General features: G+C 37.8%; 1 protein-coding gene across 2 annotated transcripts in view; it reads left to right on the top strand.

The window, feature by feature from the left end:
• The window catches only part of CHN1 (chimerin 1), a 202,563-nt gene that overhangs the window by 53,495 nt on the left and 131,533 nt on the right, over positions 1–17,535 (top strand). For both annotated transcript variants that reach the window (XM_020889078.2, XM_070475995.1), the window contains exon 4: positions 1,624–1,679. In XM_020889078.2, coding sequence (XP_020744737.1) covers positions 1,624–1,679 — 56 coding nt within the window. The remainder of the gene's footprint in view (positions 1–1,623; positions 1,680–17,535) is intronic.

Genomic DNA, 17,535 nt, shown 5'->3' on the forward strand with positions numbered 1-17,535 from the left:
GTCTTTCACATATAGTATTTAATCCTTTCAGTAATCTGTAAAGTAGAAACTATTGTTATCCCCATTTTCAAATGACGAAAAATGATGCTCAGTATGCAGTGTTAGTGGTGGAGCACCAGCATTCAAATTCCAGCTGGTCTAGTTCAGGAGTTGAGATTTGCAGTTTCAGTACTTTGCTGCCTGACATAGCAGTACAGACAGTGATGTGTGTCTGTGTATGTTCTGAGCATGTTTACTGTACGTGTACACACAGGCTTCTCTGGGGGCTCTGATGGTGAAGAATCCGCATGCGATGCAGGAGACCTGGGTTGGAAAGATCCCCTGGAGAAGGGGAAAGGCACTCCAGTATTCTGGCCTGGAGAATCCCATGGACTGGATATAATGCATGGGGTTGCAAAGAGTCAGCAATGACTGAGCGGCTTTCACTTTCGTACACACACACATACATGGTCTAACTGTGTATGTTTATATATGTCTCTGCACTATATGTGAATATTATCAGAGGCAGAGTCTATATAATAAGTCCACTTGAAATGTGAGCCTTGTATTATTTGACAATCTCAGATGCTGTCCCAGATATTACATTGACCAAATGTCTACATATTTAAATACACTATTAAATCAGGTATATGTTGATTATATGTGTAGAAATAGAAAACAGATTTTCTCCAAGAGATAAACTTAGACCTACATAAACACACTTTCTCTGATAACCATATATTCTTTGGATTTTTTCTTTGTGTCAAGTCAAAAAGCCTGAAGTGAGGCTTAGAAGGACTGTGTGCGTGTGCTCAATGGTGTCTGACTCAGTGCAACCCCATGGACTAGAGCTGGTCAGGTTCCTCTATCCATGGGATTATCCTGGCAAGAACACTGGAGTGGGTTGCCATTTTCTTCTCCAGGGGATCTTCCTGACCCACGGATTGAACCTGCAGCTCCTGCATTGGCAGGCGGATTCTTTACCGTCGGGCCACCTGAGAAGCCCTTAGAAGGACATGGTATTGATAAAATTTTTCACCAGTCCATTTTCAGATGTCCAAAAAGTTATCCTCTGGCAGCTATTTGCTGTTTGAATTCTCTCTTGCTGCATTTACCATAGTTGAATAAGTGGTGGTAACTTTGACTCAGAAACTTTGTTTCTAGGAGAGATTATCTTTGAAGATAAATGTTCATTAAGATAAATAGGGGGGAAAAACAGTGTATGTGTTACATCTAGCCTATAAATCCTAATTTTAGTTGCAAGTTTTGACACCTAATAATGTGCTGTTAAAATACACAGCTATTATTTGTTTATAACAGAGACATTCTTTATGTAATATATCCATAAAAATTGAGGAAAATAAATGACCAGATTATGGAGAGCAGAGCCAAATACCCAGTATTGAGTTGTTGCAACACTTCTGTGGCTTATAATTTTTTTATTTGTGTTTGCTTCTGGGCTTTCACTAAATATACTTTGGCTTACTTTCTTTACTTTTTTCATAACAAAATTTAATTTAATAGCAAATAGGACTGTACCACAGTTTTCTTATGAAAGTTAAAAAGCAGGCAGGTTTTGATTCCTAATGTATTCAGATGTTCTGCATAAGGGAAACTGACATCTTTTATTTTCTAACTTCCCAGTATATCAACTGCAACAAGAAGCCCCTCATCCTCGGAGAATTACCTGTACTAATGAGGTGGGTGTAATGAAACCATTACAGTATGTCTCTCAATCATTTGTTTCCCAGACTTTGACCTTCTTCAGTGGTGTGGTTGTTTGTGGGATTAACTGTTGATGCTACTTAACATCATAAAATTGTAACTGGAATGCATTTTTCTTAACATTCTTCTCACTTTTTGATAGACTGTTTGGAACACAGGGTAGAATAAGACAGTATAATTTTAAGTGATGTTAGTATTCTTTTCAGTGAATTTATGCATTCTTCCATTTCTTATTGTTTAATTCTTCTTAAAGTTTGAAGGCATCATTGTAACATTATTGAAGTAATTTTTCCATCGATTAAAGATGTAAATCATAATTTTACAAAGCAAAAGTCAAAAGCAAAAGTCATGGACTGTTCACCAAAAGAGAGATATATATGACAAGATAATATATGAAAAGATCTTCAACTTCATTAATAAGAAAATGCAAATTAAAATATACAGTGAAAATTTTCACTTTTCAGAGTGGCCGAAGTTCAGCAGCTTAGAATATACTCTTAGTTGGTAAACCTGTGAGGAAATAGGCACTCATATATTGCTTATGGGAATGTGAAATGCTACAACTTTATATGGTAGTTTTGTAATGTCTAACATCTACATTTATCATTTGACCTAGCAGTCCAAATTCTACTCTGATGTACTCTGATGAATTGCCTGTGCAAATATGAAATAGCATATGCTCAAAAGTTTTTCACTGTAGGATTATTTGTAATGGCAGAATGTTGGGGGGAAAAAAATCTAAATGTTCCTAAGGCAACTGATTGAATAAATTACAATACTAAAAAGAATAAGGAAGAATTCTATGAGCTGATATGGATTATTTCCATATACAGAATTTATATGTAGTAATTATGGCCCCTATTTAGTAATAAAGAAGGGAAAATAAGAGAGAAATAAATCTTACTTTTGCAAAAGAGAAATACAGGAAGGTTAACCCAGATACTAGTGAAATAGTTTTCTGTAAAGAGTGGGTGAGCAGCAGTGTAGACGAGATAAGGGTGGAAGTGAGACTTCTCTGAGGGTGTGTTACTTCTGAACTGTGAAAGTGTCTCACATATTTAAATAACCGAATTAAATAAAAAGGATTTTAAAAATTCTAAAATTGAATACAAAGAGAAACAAGTGAACATAACAAATTCATAACGTTATCACCCCTTTGCTGACAAAGGTCTATACAGTCAAAGCTATGGTTTTTCCATTAGTCATGTATGGATGTGAGAGTTGGACTGTAAGGAAGACTGACTGCCGAAGAATTGATGCCTTCCATCAGTGGTGTTGAAGAAGACTCTTGAGAGTCCCTTGGAATGCAAGGAGATCAAACCAGTCAATCCTAAAGGAAATCAGTCCTGAATATTCACTAGTAGGACTGATACTGAAACTGAAGCTCCAGTGCTTTGGCCAGCTGATACGAACAGTCAGCTCATTGAAAAAGGCCCTGATGATGGAACAGATTGAAGGCAGGAGGAGAGTAGGATGACAGAGGATGAGATGGTTGGATGGCATCAATGATTGAATGGACATGAGTTTGAGCAAGTTCCAGGAGATAGTGAAGGACAGGGAAGCCTGGCGAAGGACAGGGAAGCCTGACATGCTACAGTCCATGGGGTCGCAGAGTCAGACACTACTGAACGACAACAAACCACCCCAAATTAAGTAGCTTTTAAACATATTGCTTTGGCTGTACAGATATAGAAGGAAATATTCTAAGATCTGAAACCTGTGAAAAGATGTTTTAACTATAGTTAGTTGGTTTGTTGTTGTTACTGGTACTTGTTTAGAAATTCTGCAGTTATCTTGTTGTAACATAGGATAGAGCAAAGGAGTAATTATATTGGATTTTGGGGAACCAAAGTTTTAGGATATACAAATATGGAATAGGAGGAAAATGACAAATACATTGTGGAATTGAATTTGAATTGGAGGTATCAATATGACCTTATAGATTTTTTAAAATGTATTTTCCATCTCAGTTCATGGAAAGGTCTTAGAAGAAATGTCCCAGTAGGAAAGAATAAAACCAGTGCTCAGATTTTAGTTTTCAAGTACTATTTCCTACTAAAAGGAGTCCGTGTTCCTTAGAGAAATTTCCTGATTCTAGAATATAGGGGGTGGGAGGTCTGGGAACATCTTATGTCAGAAAGCAAGTGGATGAGGATGTGTCAAAAACACATAGGATCCCACTCAAAGAGATCCTACAAGCAAAATTTGGGACAGTTTGACATCAGAAAGAATGATAGTAATCACAACACATTGAATGAAAAGAGAATTTGTAAGTCTATAATGTTACTTAAAAAAAAAGAAAAACCTTCCCCAACACAAAGAGGAAAGCAAAGGGGAGAAGATTGTTCTTTCCAGTAGACTATTAGCTAAAAATGTAGAAAGAATGGTAATGATTTTCACTAGTAATTGAGTCAAGCAGGGATTTATCATTAGACATTAAAACATTGAATAAAAAAATTATATGTGAATAGAATAATCACATGGTCTTGACTATATTTCCAGTCCAGTTCACTCTCCCCAAATTCCAGACTATATACCCAGCATCTGCTCTACCTCCTCCTCCAGTTATCTAGTGGGCATCCCAAATATAACTCATCCAGAGGAGAACTGACCTTTATCCTCCTTCCCAAACCTGCTTTACCAGAGCCTCCCACATCTCAGTTACGGGCAGTTCCTTACTTAACAGTTGAACCAATCCAAACCATGCATCATCCTTGAGTGCTCTTTAATTGTGGGGAGATGAGAGAGAAAAAAATAATCTGTCAGGAAGTCCTATTGGGTCTGTCCTCAGAATAAGTCCAGAACATGTCTAGAATTGTACCACTTCTTACTATCACCATAGCTACCATTCAGGTATATACTTTGGAAACTGCTAGATTCCCACCCAAATCCATTCTTTCTTTGGAAATAAGGTTACTCTAAATTTCATCAGCTTTTTTTTTTTTCAATAGTCACGTCCATGTAACAATTTTCTCTTGTGGAATAGAAGTGAAGCTTAATGTCGAGTCCATTAAAACTTTCCACCTAAGTCCTTCTGAATTATTTTTATCTTCTGCTTGGATTCAGATAAAAATTAGGAACTCTTGACAAGGAGATGGTGGAGCTACAAGATGGAAGATATCTGGATGTAGGACAGTTGTGTTCTTGACCTGAATACTTGCCTAGAAATTATATACAGGCACACTTAGTTTTTGCTTCCCTGATAGCTCAGTTGGTAAAGAATCCACCTGCAATGCAAGAGACCCCAGTTCGATCCCTGGGTCGGGAAGATCCGTTGGAGAAGGGATAGGCTACCCACTCCAATATTCTTAGACTTCAATTGTGGCTCAGCTGGTAATCCACCTACAATGCGGGAGACCTGGGTTCAGTCCCTGAGTTGGGACGATCCCCTGGAGAAGGGAATGGCTACCCACTCCAGTATTCTGGCCTGGAGAATTCCATGGACTGTATAGTCCATAGGGTCAGAAATAGTTGGACGCGGCTGAGCAGCTTTCACTTTCATACTTAGTTTTGTTGTGCTTTGCAGATATTACATTAACAAACTGAAGGATTGTGGTAACCTTGCGTTTCACACAAATCTGTCAGAGCCATTTTTCCATCAGCATTTGCCCACTTTGTGTCTCTGTGTCACATTTTGAGAATTCCCACAATATTTCAAACTTTGCATTGTTGACATTTTGTTCTGGTGATCTATGATCAGTGTTAACTATTGTAATTGTTTTGGGCACCATTAACCACCTCCACATAAGATGGCAGACTTAATAAATGTGGGTTTTCTGACTGCTCCACTGACTGGCCATTCCCCCCATCTCTCTCCTTCTCCTTAGGCCTTACTACTCCCTGAGACACAACAATATTGAAATTAGGCCAATTGATAATCCTTGCAATAGCTTCTTAAGTGTTTATGTGAAAAAAAGAATTGCACATCTCTCACTTTGAATCAGAAGCAAGGCATGATTAAGCTTAGTAGGGAAGGCTGGTTGAAAGCTGAGATAGACCAAAAAGCTAGGCCTCTTTAGCCAGGTTGTGAATGCAAAGGAAAAGTTCCTGAAAAGTGCCACTTCAGTGAACACAAATATGATAAGAAAGTGAAATAGTTAATAGCTGATGTAGAGAGAGTTTCCATGGTCTGGCTAGAAGATCAAACCAACCACCACATTCCCTTAAGCCAAAGCCTGATCCAGAGCAAGGTCCTAACTCTCTTCATTTCTGTGAAGACAGAGAGGTGAGGAAGCTGCAGAAGAAAAGTCTGAAGCTAGCAGAGATTGGATCCTGAGGTTTAAGAAAAGAAGCCATCTCGTAACATCAAAGTGCAAGATGAAGCAGCAAATGCTAATATACAAGCTACAGCAAATATCCAGAAGATCTTGCTAAGATAATTGACAAAGGTCGTTATGCAAAACAACAGATTTTCAGTGTGAATAAAATTGGAATTCATATCTTTACTTGGGAATAATAGTCATCTAGGTCTTTCTTGACTCTAGAGGAAAAGTCAATGCTTGACTTCAGAGGCCAGGGTTAGGGGTCTTGTTGTTAGGGTCTCTAGTGCAGATGGCCACTTTTGAGTTGAAGCCAGTGCTCATTTATCGTTCTGAAAATCCTAGGGCCCTTAAGAGTCATGCTAAGTCTGCTCTGCATGTGCTCTATAAATGGAAGAAAAAACCTGGATGACAGCTCATCTGTTTACAACATGGTTTACTATTTTAAGCCCACTGTTGAGACCTACTGCTCAGAAAAAGCTATTCCTTTCAAAATATTGCTTCTCATTGGCAATGCACCTGATCACCCCAGGGTTCTGATGGAGATATATGAGATTAATGTTTTCTTCATGCCTGCAGGGCTTCCCTGGTAGCTCAGGTGGTAGAGTCTGCCTGCAAGATAGGAGATGTGAGTTTGATCCCTGGGTTGGGAAGACCTCCTGGAGAAGGAAATGGCCACCCACTCCAATATTCTTGCCTGGAGAATCCCGTGGACAGAGGAGCTTGGCACTGGGCTACAGTCCATGGGTTCGCAAAGAGTCGGACACAACTGAGCAACTAATACTTGCGCTTTCAACACAGCATCCCTCCTGCAGCTTGGATCAGGAGTAATTTTTACTTCTAGGTCTTTATTATTCAAGAAATGTGTTTTATTTCTGTAGATGGGTCTGAGCAAAGCCAGTGAAAACTTTCTGAAATGGAATCACCTTTTTCTAGATGCCGTGAAGAAAATTCCTGATTCACAGGAAGAGGTCAAAATATCAACATTCACAGGAGTTTGAAAGAAGTTGATTTCAATCCTCATGGATGCCTTTGAGGGGTTCTTGACTTCAGTGGAAGGAGTCACTGCAGATGTGGTAGAAATATCAAGAGAACTAGGATTAGAAGTGAAGCCTGAAGATGTGACTGAATTGCTGCAATCTCATGTAAAACTTCAGTAGATGAGGAGTTACTTCTTATGGATGAGCAGAGAAAGGGATTTCTTGAGGTGGAGTCAAGTGCTGGGAAATGTGCTGTGAAGATTGTAGAAATGGCAAGAAAGGTCTTAGAATATTACATAAACTTAGTTGATAAAGCAGAATTTGAGAGGATTGGCTCCAACTTTGAAAGTTTTACTCTGGGTAAATTGCTACCAAATAGCATTGCATGCTGCAGAGAAATTGTTCATGAAAAGAAGAGTCCATGGGTGAGGCAGACATCACTATTGTCTTATTTTAAGAAATGGCCAAATGGTCACAACTTCCCAACCTTCAGCAGCCACCACTCTTATCAGTCAGCAGCCATCAACGTTAGGTAAGACCTTGCGCCAGAGTATGACTCACTGAAGGCTCAGGTGATGGTTAACATTTTTTAGCAATAGAATATTTTAAAATTAAGACATGTATATTATTTTTTAGTTTTTAAAAATTTTTTTTCATTTATTTTTATTAGTTGGAGGCTAATTACTTTACAATATTGTATGGTTTTTGCCATACATTGACATGAATCAGCCATGGATTCACATGTGTTCCCCCCTCCCGATCCTCCCTCTCCATCCCATCCCTCTGGGTCTTCCCAGTGCACCAGCCCTGAGCACCCGTCTCATGTATCCAACCTGGGCTGGTGATCTGTTTCACCCTTGATAGTATACTTGTTTCAATGCTAGTCAGTCAGAACATCCTACCCTCGCCTTCTCCCACAGAGTCCAAAAGTCTATTCTGTACATATGTGTCTCTTTTTCTGTTTTGCATATAAGGTTATTGTTACCATCTTTTTAAATTCCATATATATGCATTAGTATACTGTATTGGTCTTTATCTTTCTGGCTTACTTCACTCTGTATAATGGGCTCCAGTTTCATCAATCTCATTAGAACTGATTCAAATGAATTCTTTTTAATGGCTGAGTAATATTCCATAGTGTATATGCACCACAGCTTCCTTATCCATTCATCTGCTGATGGGCATCTAGGTTGCTTCCATGTCCTGGCTATTATAAACAGTGCTGCGATGAACATTGGGGTGCACATGTCTCTTTCAGATCTGGTTTCCTCGATGTGTATGCCCAGAAGTGGGATTGCTGGGTCATATGGCAGTTCTGTTACATAGTAGCCTGTAAATATTAACTTACATGCACTGGGAAACCAAACAATTTGTGAGACTCACTTTATTGCAATATTTACATTATTGTGGTGTTCTGGAACCAAACCCACAATATCTCTGAGGTCTGCCTATGTTAGCAAGAAATAGACTTCCATATATTGAAGTCAGTTTGTCATACTAAATTATTCTACCCTCTTATTGTGTAACGGAAATGGTTCTTAACTGATCTTTCCCCTCCTGGTCTGAATTCTCATCTTAGGATGTTCTTTTTGAAACTTCAGTCAGATCATGTCACTCTTCTTCTCTGAACTGTGCATTGGTTTCCTGTTCCAGAGTAAAAGCCAGGTCTTGTACCATGACTTATAAGGCCCTGTATCATCACCACATCTGCTTTGTTTTGCTGGGCTCATCTACTATTTCTCTGTCCCTCATTTTCTCTCCTGTCCTGCTTTGGCCACACCAACCTTCATGGTATTCCTCAAATGCTCCAGGTATGCTTCTCTTAGGCTCTTACTAGAAGGTTTCTCTGGTATCCACATGGCTAATTTTTTCATATCCTTCAAGTCTCCTCATCTCAGTGAGGCCCATCCTTGACTACTGTATTTAAAATTATACTTTATCACCCCCAGCATTTCCAGTCCTCACCTATCTTTGTTTCCGTAACACTTCTCATTCTGTAACATATTGTATAATTTCATTACCTATTATGCTTATTGCTCTGTTTCTTGAATATAAGCTCCATGAGAGTAGGGATATTACTCTATTTTATTCATTAGTATTTCTCAGGTGCCTTGACATTGCTTGACACATAAGTATAGGTGCTTAATAAAGACTTGTTAAATAAATGAATGGGAGGTACAGACATATATTTAACATTTATTCTGTTTCAGAGGACATGCTCTGCTAGGTGAGAGTATGAGTTTGGTACAGGAGTGGGAGGAAAGCAGTTTAATTGAAATCATACTCTTCAGTTCGAATTACCTCTGTGCTGACACAGCCTATAGCTTAACTTTTGACTCTATAAAAATAAAGATTCTCATGCTCATATGTCTCTTGGGTGTTGTGATGATCCCTTATTTAACACTTATGTGCTGTATCTGGAAAGCATTTTTTGAATGTTCAGCAGTAGTATTGAGTTATTAAACCAACTGTTAAATCAACCTATCCATTCAAAAACCTGCTTTCACCTTATTTTAATGTCATCTTTATGCTTTGGTGTAAAAAAATTAATGATGCCTTAATGTAGAAGTACATTTAAAAAGAGATCACATCTACAATTCCAGAAAAATGCCTTTCCTGTTGAACTGTTAACATAAACAGATTGATAGTTTCTACCTCTTTAGCCCTACTACTAGAAATTACTTCTAGTAACTAATCTAAGGTGGGAAAATAGTGGGAAAAGAAGTTTATTTTTTAAAATTTACCTATTCGCCTTCCTAATATAGTCTACTAATAAAAAATAACTAATATCAAGAAGCTGAATACCTGGCTTTCAGCAAGTCCCTATATAGTAATTGCAGAGCTTTAAAAAATATAAATATTCTTTATTGAATTTGTAAAATCCAACAGAACATAGAGAACTATCCTGCTTGACATGCTGAAGGTTAGTGTTTTCTTGGATAAAGTATAAAATTCAATGGAAAGCATCCTGTGTTCTTAATACTTCAAATTTTGATCTAAATATTGCTATTGAGTACCACCCACCCTGACCTGTGTTAACTGAACATGGATCAACCAGAATCAGATAACTAAAATTACTGTTGTTGATAAAATCATTAATGTCCTGAAATTGCTATTATAAATATCATCATTAACGTACAAACTAGGTTGTTTATCCAAGGCAAGATGAGCTAACAGACCCCTGAGCCATGGACCACCAATCAGAGAATCATAAACCTGAGACATCTTGACTCCTAAAACTGATTAAGAAACATCAGAAGACCATAATTAATCCTAGCCACTTTCCCCTATTTAAAAAACATGCTAACTCAAAGACCAAGTAGGAATCTGAGGCTTGTCTCCTATTCCCTTGCTTGGAGCCCTGACATACACCCTAACTTGACTGTAAACACCGACTGTCAGGGTTTAGCTTTCTATGCTGTAGGCATACAAGCCCTTGCTCAGTTACAATACCACCAAGAGTGTTATGGAATTGAGGAGGAAGATAGGAACCCAGAAGTTTATTTTACCATTCAGTTCAGTTCAGTTGCTCAGTCGTGTGTGACTCTTTTCGACTCCATGAACCACAGCACGCCAGGCCTCCATGTCCATCACCAACTCCTGGAGTCCACCCAAACCCATGTCCATTGAGTCAGTGATGCCATCCAACCATCTCATCCTCTGTCATTCCCTTCTCCCGCCCTCAATCTTTCCCAGCATCAGGGTCTTTTCAAATGAGTCAGCTCTTCACATCAGGTGGCCAAAGTATTGGAGTTTCACCTTCAACACCAATCCTTCCAATGAACACCCAGGACTTATCTCCTTCAAGATGGACTGGTTGGATCTTCTTGTACTCCGAGGGACTCTCAAGACTCTTCTCCAACACCACAGTTCAAAAATATCAATTCTTCAGCACTCAGCTTTCTTTCTAGTCCAACTCTCACATCCATACATGACCATTGGAAAAACCATAGCCTTGATTAGACGTACCTTTGTGGACAAAGTAATGTCTCTACTCTGCTTTTTAATATGCTGTCTAGGTTGGTCATAACTTTCCTTCCAAAGAGCAAGCATCTTTTAATTTCATGGCTGCAGTCACCATCTACAGTGATTTTAGAGCCCCCAAAAATAAAGTCAGCCACTGTTTCCACTATTTCCCCATCTATTTGCCATGAAATGATGGGACCAGATGCCATGATCTTAGTTTTTTGAATGTTGAGCTTTAAGCCAGCTTTTTCATTCTCCTCTTTCACTTTCATCAAGAGGCTCTTTAGTTCTTAACTTTCTGCCATAAGGGTGGTGTCAACTGCATATCTGAAATTTTTGATATTTCTCCCAGCAATCTTGATTCCAGCTTGTGCTTCCTCTAGCCCAGCATTTCTCATGATGTACTCTGCCTAGAAGTTAAAGAAGCAGGGTGACAATATACCACCTTGACATACTCCTTTTCCTATTTGGATTTTACCGTTAATGGAGGATAAAAAGTTAGACAGCCTTTGTAAGTTCCGCGACACTTCTTGATCTTGTTTTTTTGCCACCTTTTCCCTACACGTCATTTGTTGATATGTAGTCCTTTGACAGGTACCCACTCCTTCACTGTGCTGGCACTGCTTTTTCTTGTGGTTTTTATTTTTTGGGTTTGTTGAAGTCTGTTATCCACATTATTGGCTTCCCTGGTGGCATAATAGTAAAGAGTTCACCTGCCAATGCAGGAAACATGGGTTCGATCCCTGGGTCAGAAAGGTCTCCTGGTGAAGGAAATGGCAACCCACTGTAGTATTCTTGCCTGGGAAATCCCATGGACAGAGGAGCCTGGTGAGCTACAGTCAGAGGCATAGCAAAAGAGTTAGACACAGTTTAGCGACGAAACAACAATAATATTGTCCATGTTGATTTTTTTTGTTGTGTAAAATGCATGAGAAGAAACAGTAATTTTGAAAATGTAGTGAAAAATGTGTTCTCCACTGGAAAGCTATTGCCTACATGCTGCACATCCTTACAGAGTATCTGATTTTCGTCTTTCATTGTCTTTGAGCTGTTTTAAATTAGCTCCTCCTCCTCTTCCTAGTCTTCTTTTCCTCTTTCTCCTCCTCCTCCCTTTCCTCTTCCTCCCCTTTAATCCTCTCCTCATTCTCTGTCCTCCTCCTCTCCACTTTAACATAGGAAATAAAAATAGATCCAAAGCTCTATTTGAATATTTACTGATTTGTAAGTCTTTAATTCAAAATCTACCATTGTAGAAAGCAAACCCCAAATGCAGTTTTTTTCTCCCTCTTCCCTCTTTCATGCCTCCAGATATCTGAGCCATTTTGAAAAACAGTACAAAATAAAATTTTGACAGTTGAAAGCATTTTTATTTTTGTATATAGGCTTTATATACATCCTCTAGGTTGCAGCCTGAAAAATTAATAATATTTGGCCAAGGTCATATTCCTTAACATTTCATGTATTTATACCCTTTCAGGAAGCATCCTGTGGAATTCCAGACTAAGTTTAAAGTGGCTGCCTCTATGTACCGTTGTTCAAATATAAACAAAAGGGAAGTATTGATGTCTGACATGATGTCTGACTAGGTCAGTACCACTGCTAGGAAGGAACAGCATTGACCATTTTGGAAGTGTTCTGTTTTAGTTCATTATGCTAGTAGTTTTGTCTTCAGAATTATATATTCTTTAAAATTGAATTTAAATTAGAAAAAAACATTTTTTTAGAACTACTATTTTGAACTATGGCCATGAATAGGGTTTCATTAAAGAAGTAATCCAAAACATGAATCTATAATATTGTGGGAGAGGATTAACAATTATTCTGTATATATTTTTTTAAATTTCTGCTGTTTGTAGTTTTTCTTTGGAGAGCAAAATACTTATATATGAAACAAGTTCTTTTTGTTTTTTTTTTAACAAGTTCTTTTTGTTTTTGTGGGAAATAAAATATAAGAATTAAGACCTTTATTTGGAAGAGTATGGTTTGATGAATTTGATTTAAATGTTTTACAAATGAAAAAAGTAGGTCATTACTTACAAAGTTCTACAATAAATGTTAATTTGATGGATTCCATTGACATTTAAAATATTGTAGAATGGCATCTGTTTAGCTACTAAATTCTTATATTATGCATTTTATGTTATATTCAATAATGGTAGATTAACTTAAAGTTTTCTTTCTGTGGTAGAAGGACGGACATTTATGCAGACCAAGCTACAGAATCTTTTATGAGCACCTTTTATTTTTAGTTTGGAATTTTTTATTCTCCTCATTTCTCATTTTATCTACCCATTATATGCTATCATAAAAAAAGTTACCTACTAAATATAGAAAATTAGAGAAAGCAAAGCATATAATTCAGCACAAGTGCTAATTTAAAATCACGTCTTAGCCACATTGACTTCCACCAGTTTTTGTCTGAAAAAAGGCCCTTGACTATTATTATGAACTTTAGAAACTTAGAAATAAGCATACAAATGTTTATAGACACACAAACATTTTTATTATTGTATATAACATTTAAATTCCCAGTTTGATCTATTTGCAAGTAAACTAGTTTTAGGATTATTTATAATCATTTGTATGATTTCATTTGAATCCATTTCAAATTGATTATAAGGTGGTTATATTACTAATCCTTTAATTTGATTATCAGGGTAATACTATAGTGTCTGTGAGTTTGAAAAGACTATCGAAAGTCACTACTTAAATAATGATACCTTAGACATCCCCTGAACATGTAAGGGAGGAAAAATCTCTATCCTCTTAAATTCAGTGTCTGGGCCTACAAATTAAACTTAACAAAAGAGACATTAACAGAAAAGATTTATTTCATATGTACTTTGGTGAGGAGGGGCTCAAAGCAGGTAAATGAAAACCCAAAGAGGCAGTTACACCCAGGGGCTTATACGCCATTTTAACAAGGAATATTCAAGTGTGCAAAAGAGACAGGAGTCTGGGCTTCCGAGAGAAGTGGTAAGTTGTGGGAAGGTGATTAGGAACGGTACAGTAAGGGCTACTTAGTAAGGGTTAATTATGCAGATTCAAGTCATCTTGGGTGATCATTGTTGTCTCTGAAGTTAGGTTCTTTTGCTCCTGTTTTGGGAGAAGGGGATGCCTTTACAAAGGGAAGTTAAATCTATGCCCTAGTTTTAGACAGAAATGGGGAGGGCAGATGTCTCTTCTTTGCTTTCCTAATTGCCTTCAGCTCAAAATAATCCTTATGCTAAAGTGGCATGATCTGATCCCCTTCACTACCTAAGTAAGAGAAAAAAAGAATTAGTTTGTGTTTAAGTTTTGACAGTTCCATTATAAAAATGCAGAGAAGATGTAAATTGGTGTGTGAATATTGTTTTGAACTTACTGTTTCTTCTATCAGTACTGTGTTAATCAACAGTGCTTACCTAATTTCTTTTAATTCAAGACCTTTGGGTAAGGAAAATACAGCAATATAAGACCAAAATTAATTGTCTTATGAAGATGGTTGCTTAGGCAATCAATGGAAGCATATTGTAGGCCAATGCAGGACTATCAAATAAGTAATCACTATTTGTCTTGGGTTGTAACCCTGTTACTGAACCAAACTTGCCTCTACACTTGCAACATAGTTAAGTGAATTTACTGACACTGGATTTGGTGAAGGAAAGTACACCACCTATTGCCCAGCTAAGCAGAGAGTGGGCAGTTCCTGATGAAAAGAACCGAACTCTTCAATGGCTTTCATGGAAGGTTTTTTTAAGGCAACATTGGGCTGAGGGCTGCAGGGGAAATGACTTTGTTCTCACTGGTTGATGGTGAGGTCATGGGGTGGTGTTTAAGAATCCTAATCATTAACTCTCTGGTTCCAGCCAGTCTAGAATCTACATGTTTGTGGTCAGCACAGAGTCACCGTCCTCTGCCTGATACGGGTCTCAGTTCCTGCAGAGTAACTCAAACATACATGTCAGATGGTTGTGTGTCTCCCTTGAGGGGGAACTTGGGTGCGTTTATTGCTGAGCTGTTGTTTCTTGACTGCTTTTCTTTTGTTTCTACTACTTGAGACACTGCTTGATTCTTCCCTAAGTAGTAACTGCTTGAGTTTCCTCTTTGGAACTCAGGAAAGGGCTCGGAGACACAAACGTTTTTTTACATACAAGAAATAGGGGACAAGGAGAGGCTGTTGTACCTGGGAGGGCCCTGCAGAAAATATGGCAAGTTTGCTGAAAACAGAGTCCTGCTCCGTTTCAGTGCCACTGACCGCCACTCCACTTGGGGCCAGCAGTTCTCAGTCTTCACTGCTACTTGTCCCAGATTTTCATTAATGATAGAGTGTATTCAAGACCTTTCCTCTGTTTTTACCTCAGTCACATATGCCTGATAAGGTAATTTATCTTTAGCCACCTACAGAGATATCACAATTTGAGGGAAAGGCCATGATCTCCTCAAAACCTTGGGGGACCATTCTAATGTGTCTGAGACTCCACTGTTAGTTTATACAAAAGTTATTCTTGATTTCTGTTTTTTTATGGTGATATTCTCTGTTAAAAGATGATTTTACTGGCAGTCCTAAAGTCCCATTTTGCCTTTTCCCAAGGTCTTCTCAGTTTAATTATCTCTCAGCTTCCTCGAGGTATCATTTGGTATATATTTTTCCAGATCTCTCTCCATGCTGCAGATATATATTATTTCATGCACACGTGATTTTCCTAAATGGTATCATACTGTGTTACTCTTGGAGCTTATGTTTGTATTCAGTAGTTTGTCTTGGTGACCTCTTTGTGTTAGTTCCTTTAAAGCTACATTATTCCTTTAAACCATGCATATCATTTATACTGTAAAGCAGTTTAGTTATTCCTCTGTTGGAATTTATTTCCATTTTAAAAATGACTGTGCACAGTGCTTCAGTGAGCATTCTTATACATATCCTCATGTATACATGTGCAGGTGTTCTATACAGTCAGTACCAGGGGTTTATACATTTTTAGTTTGAATAAACACTGCACAGTTGTTCTGGATAACATTTCATCATACAGTACTGTAGAACCTTAAATTAGTTACTTAAGACCTAAAGATTAAAATTTTCTCTGAAAAGCAAAGGTTTGCTTTTAAACAAAAATAGTTTTGTGGCCCTGCTCTTCCTCTGTAGCTGTGGGGACCAGCTGGCATATTTTTAGCACACTGAGTTTTATGAGCAGAGAAGTTATGCAACAGGACCAAATCAGGTGGAATTTACTTTTGAGAATATAAATGACTTGACTACAACTTCAACAGACAACAGAAGATTCCTAAAGGGTGAAGTGTTATATAAATACAATTTTCAGCAAAAGGTAACATCGTGTCTCTCCTACAGAAATGAGGATGAACATGTGTTTAAAATGTATTTTCTCATATGAAGAAACCAGGCAAATGTTAATAATCAGTCCAAAGGAAAAGTCAAAATTAGCATATATTTATCGAGATTCAGGGAATGTTGAGATGAATTGCACTTAAAGACAAAGCCTGTTTTTCCCCTGAGACGGGCTAAGGAAGAAGTCAGTTAAACCACTGCCACACAGGAAACGTGTTTGTGTGTGTGTATCAGTTACCTACATTTTAGAGAATTCGAAAATAGCTCAAAGACAGTGATCTGGGCTAGATAAGCCAGCAGCATATGCTATAATCATACATTTCATTGAGCTGCAAAATTTATTTCTCAAATATGAATAAATATCTCAAGCTTGCTGAAAACAGTACCAGACCTTGATGATTACCTTTAGGTAATCTACACTTGGTGGTCAGGCTGTGTGTGGAGGTGAAGGGAAATACTCACTGAAAGGACAGACTGAGATGCTTTGGGAAACTGCCATATTTAACTAATTTAGATCAGTCAGTGTCAAATAGACAAAAGGTTTGGGCCCTTCTTGCTATTTCAGAGTAAGAATCCCAGTTTCACCTTGGGTTCTACCAAGTAACCTTGAACAAGTTCTCTAACCATGCTGATTCTCAGGTTTCTTCAGCAGTGTAATGAGAATGATAATACTATCTTATGAGGATGAAGTAGAATAATTCATCTCATTGTGAGCATTAAATGATTCAGAATGTAATTATAACACCTAGCATGAACTCAGTGAATGTAGTCCATGGTGTCTGCAATGGACTACTACAATAAGCTACCCCCTTATTCTGTTTCTGTCAAGACCCAGTTTAAATGTCATCTCAGAGAAATCTTTCCTGATCACCCAACCTAAATACCTCATTAGTCCTCCCTTTTCTGTTACTCATTCTTTTCATTATAGCACTTATTACTGCTTCCTATTTTCTTGTTCATTTTGTTTCTTCAAACCTCCTTATTGTGTGTCTCTCATCATCAGAATGTAAATCTCAAGAGTAACAACTGGTTTTGTCATATGACACTTATGATGATTCCTACCACTTATTTGCCATTAAATAAAGGTGTCTTGAGTGAACAGGTCTAATATTCTAAGTCTGCCCCAGGAAAATTCCTTAGAATCTATTCTATTGGATCTTTCTTTAGGTACAGTGAGCACACAGACCAGGAAAGTCTCTTGGAGAGGTAGACTGTGGTAAAGGAAGGTCTGAATGGGCAAAGGAAGGGGCAAGATGATATGGAGATGGTAACAGAATGGGCAATATGGCGGAACAGGAAG

Source organism: Odocoileus virginianus, chromosome 13, assembly GCF_023699985.2.
Source record: "Odocoileus virginianus isolate 20LAN1187 ecotype Illinois chromosome 13, Ovbor_1.2, whole genome shotgun sequence".
Lineage (NCBI taxonomy): Eukaryota > Metazoa > Chordata > Mammalia > Artiodactyla > Cervidae > Odocoileus > Odocoileus virginianus.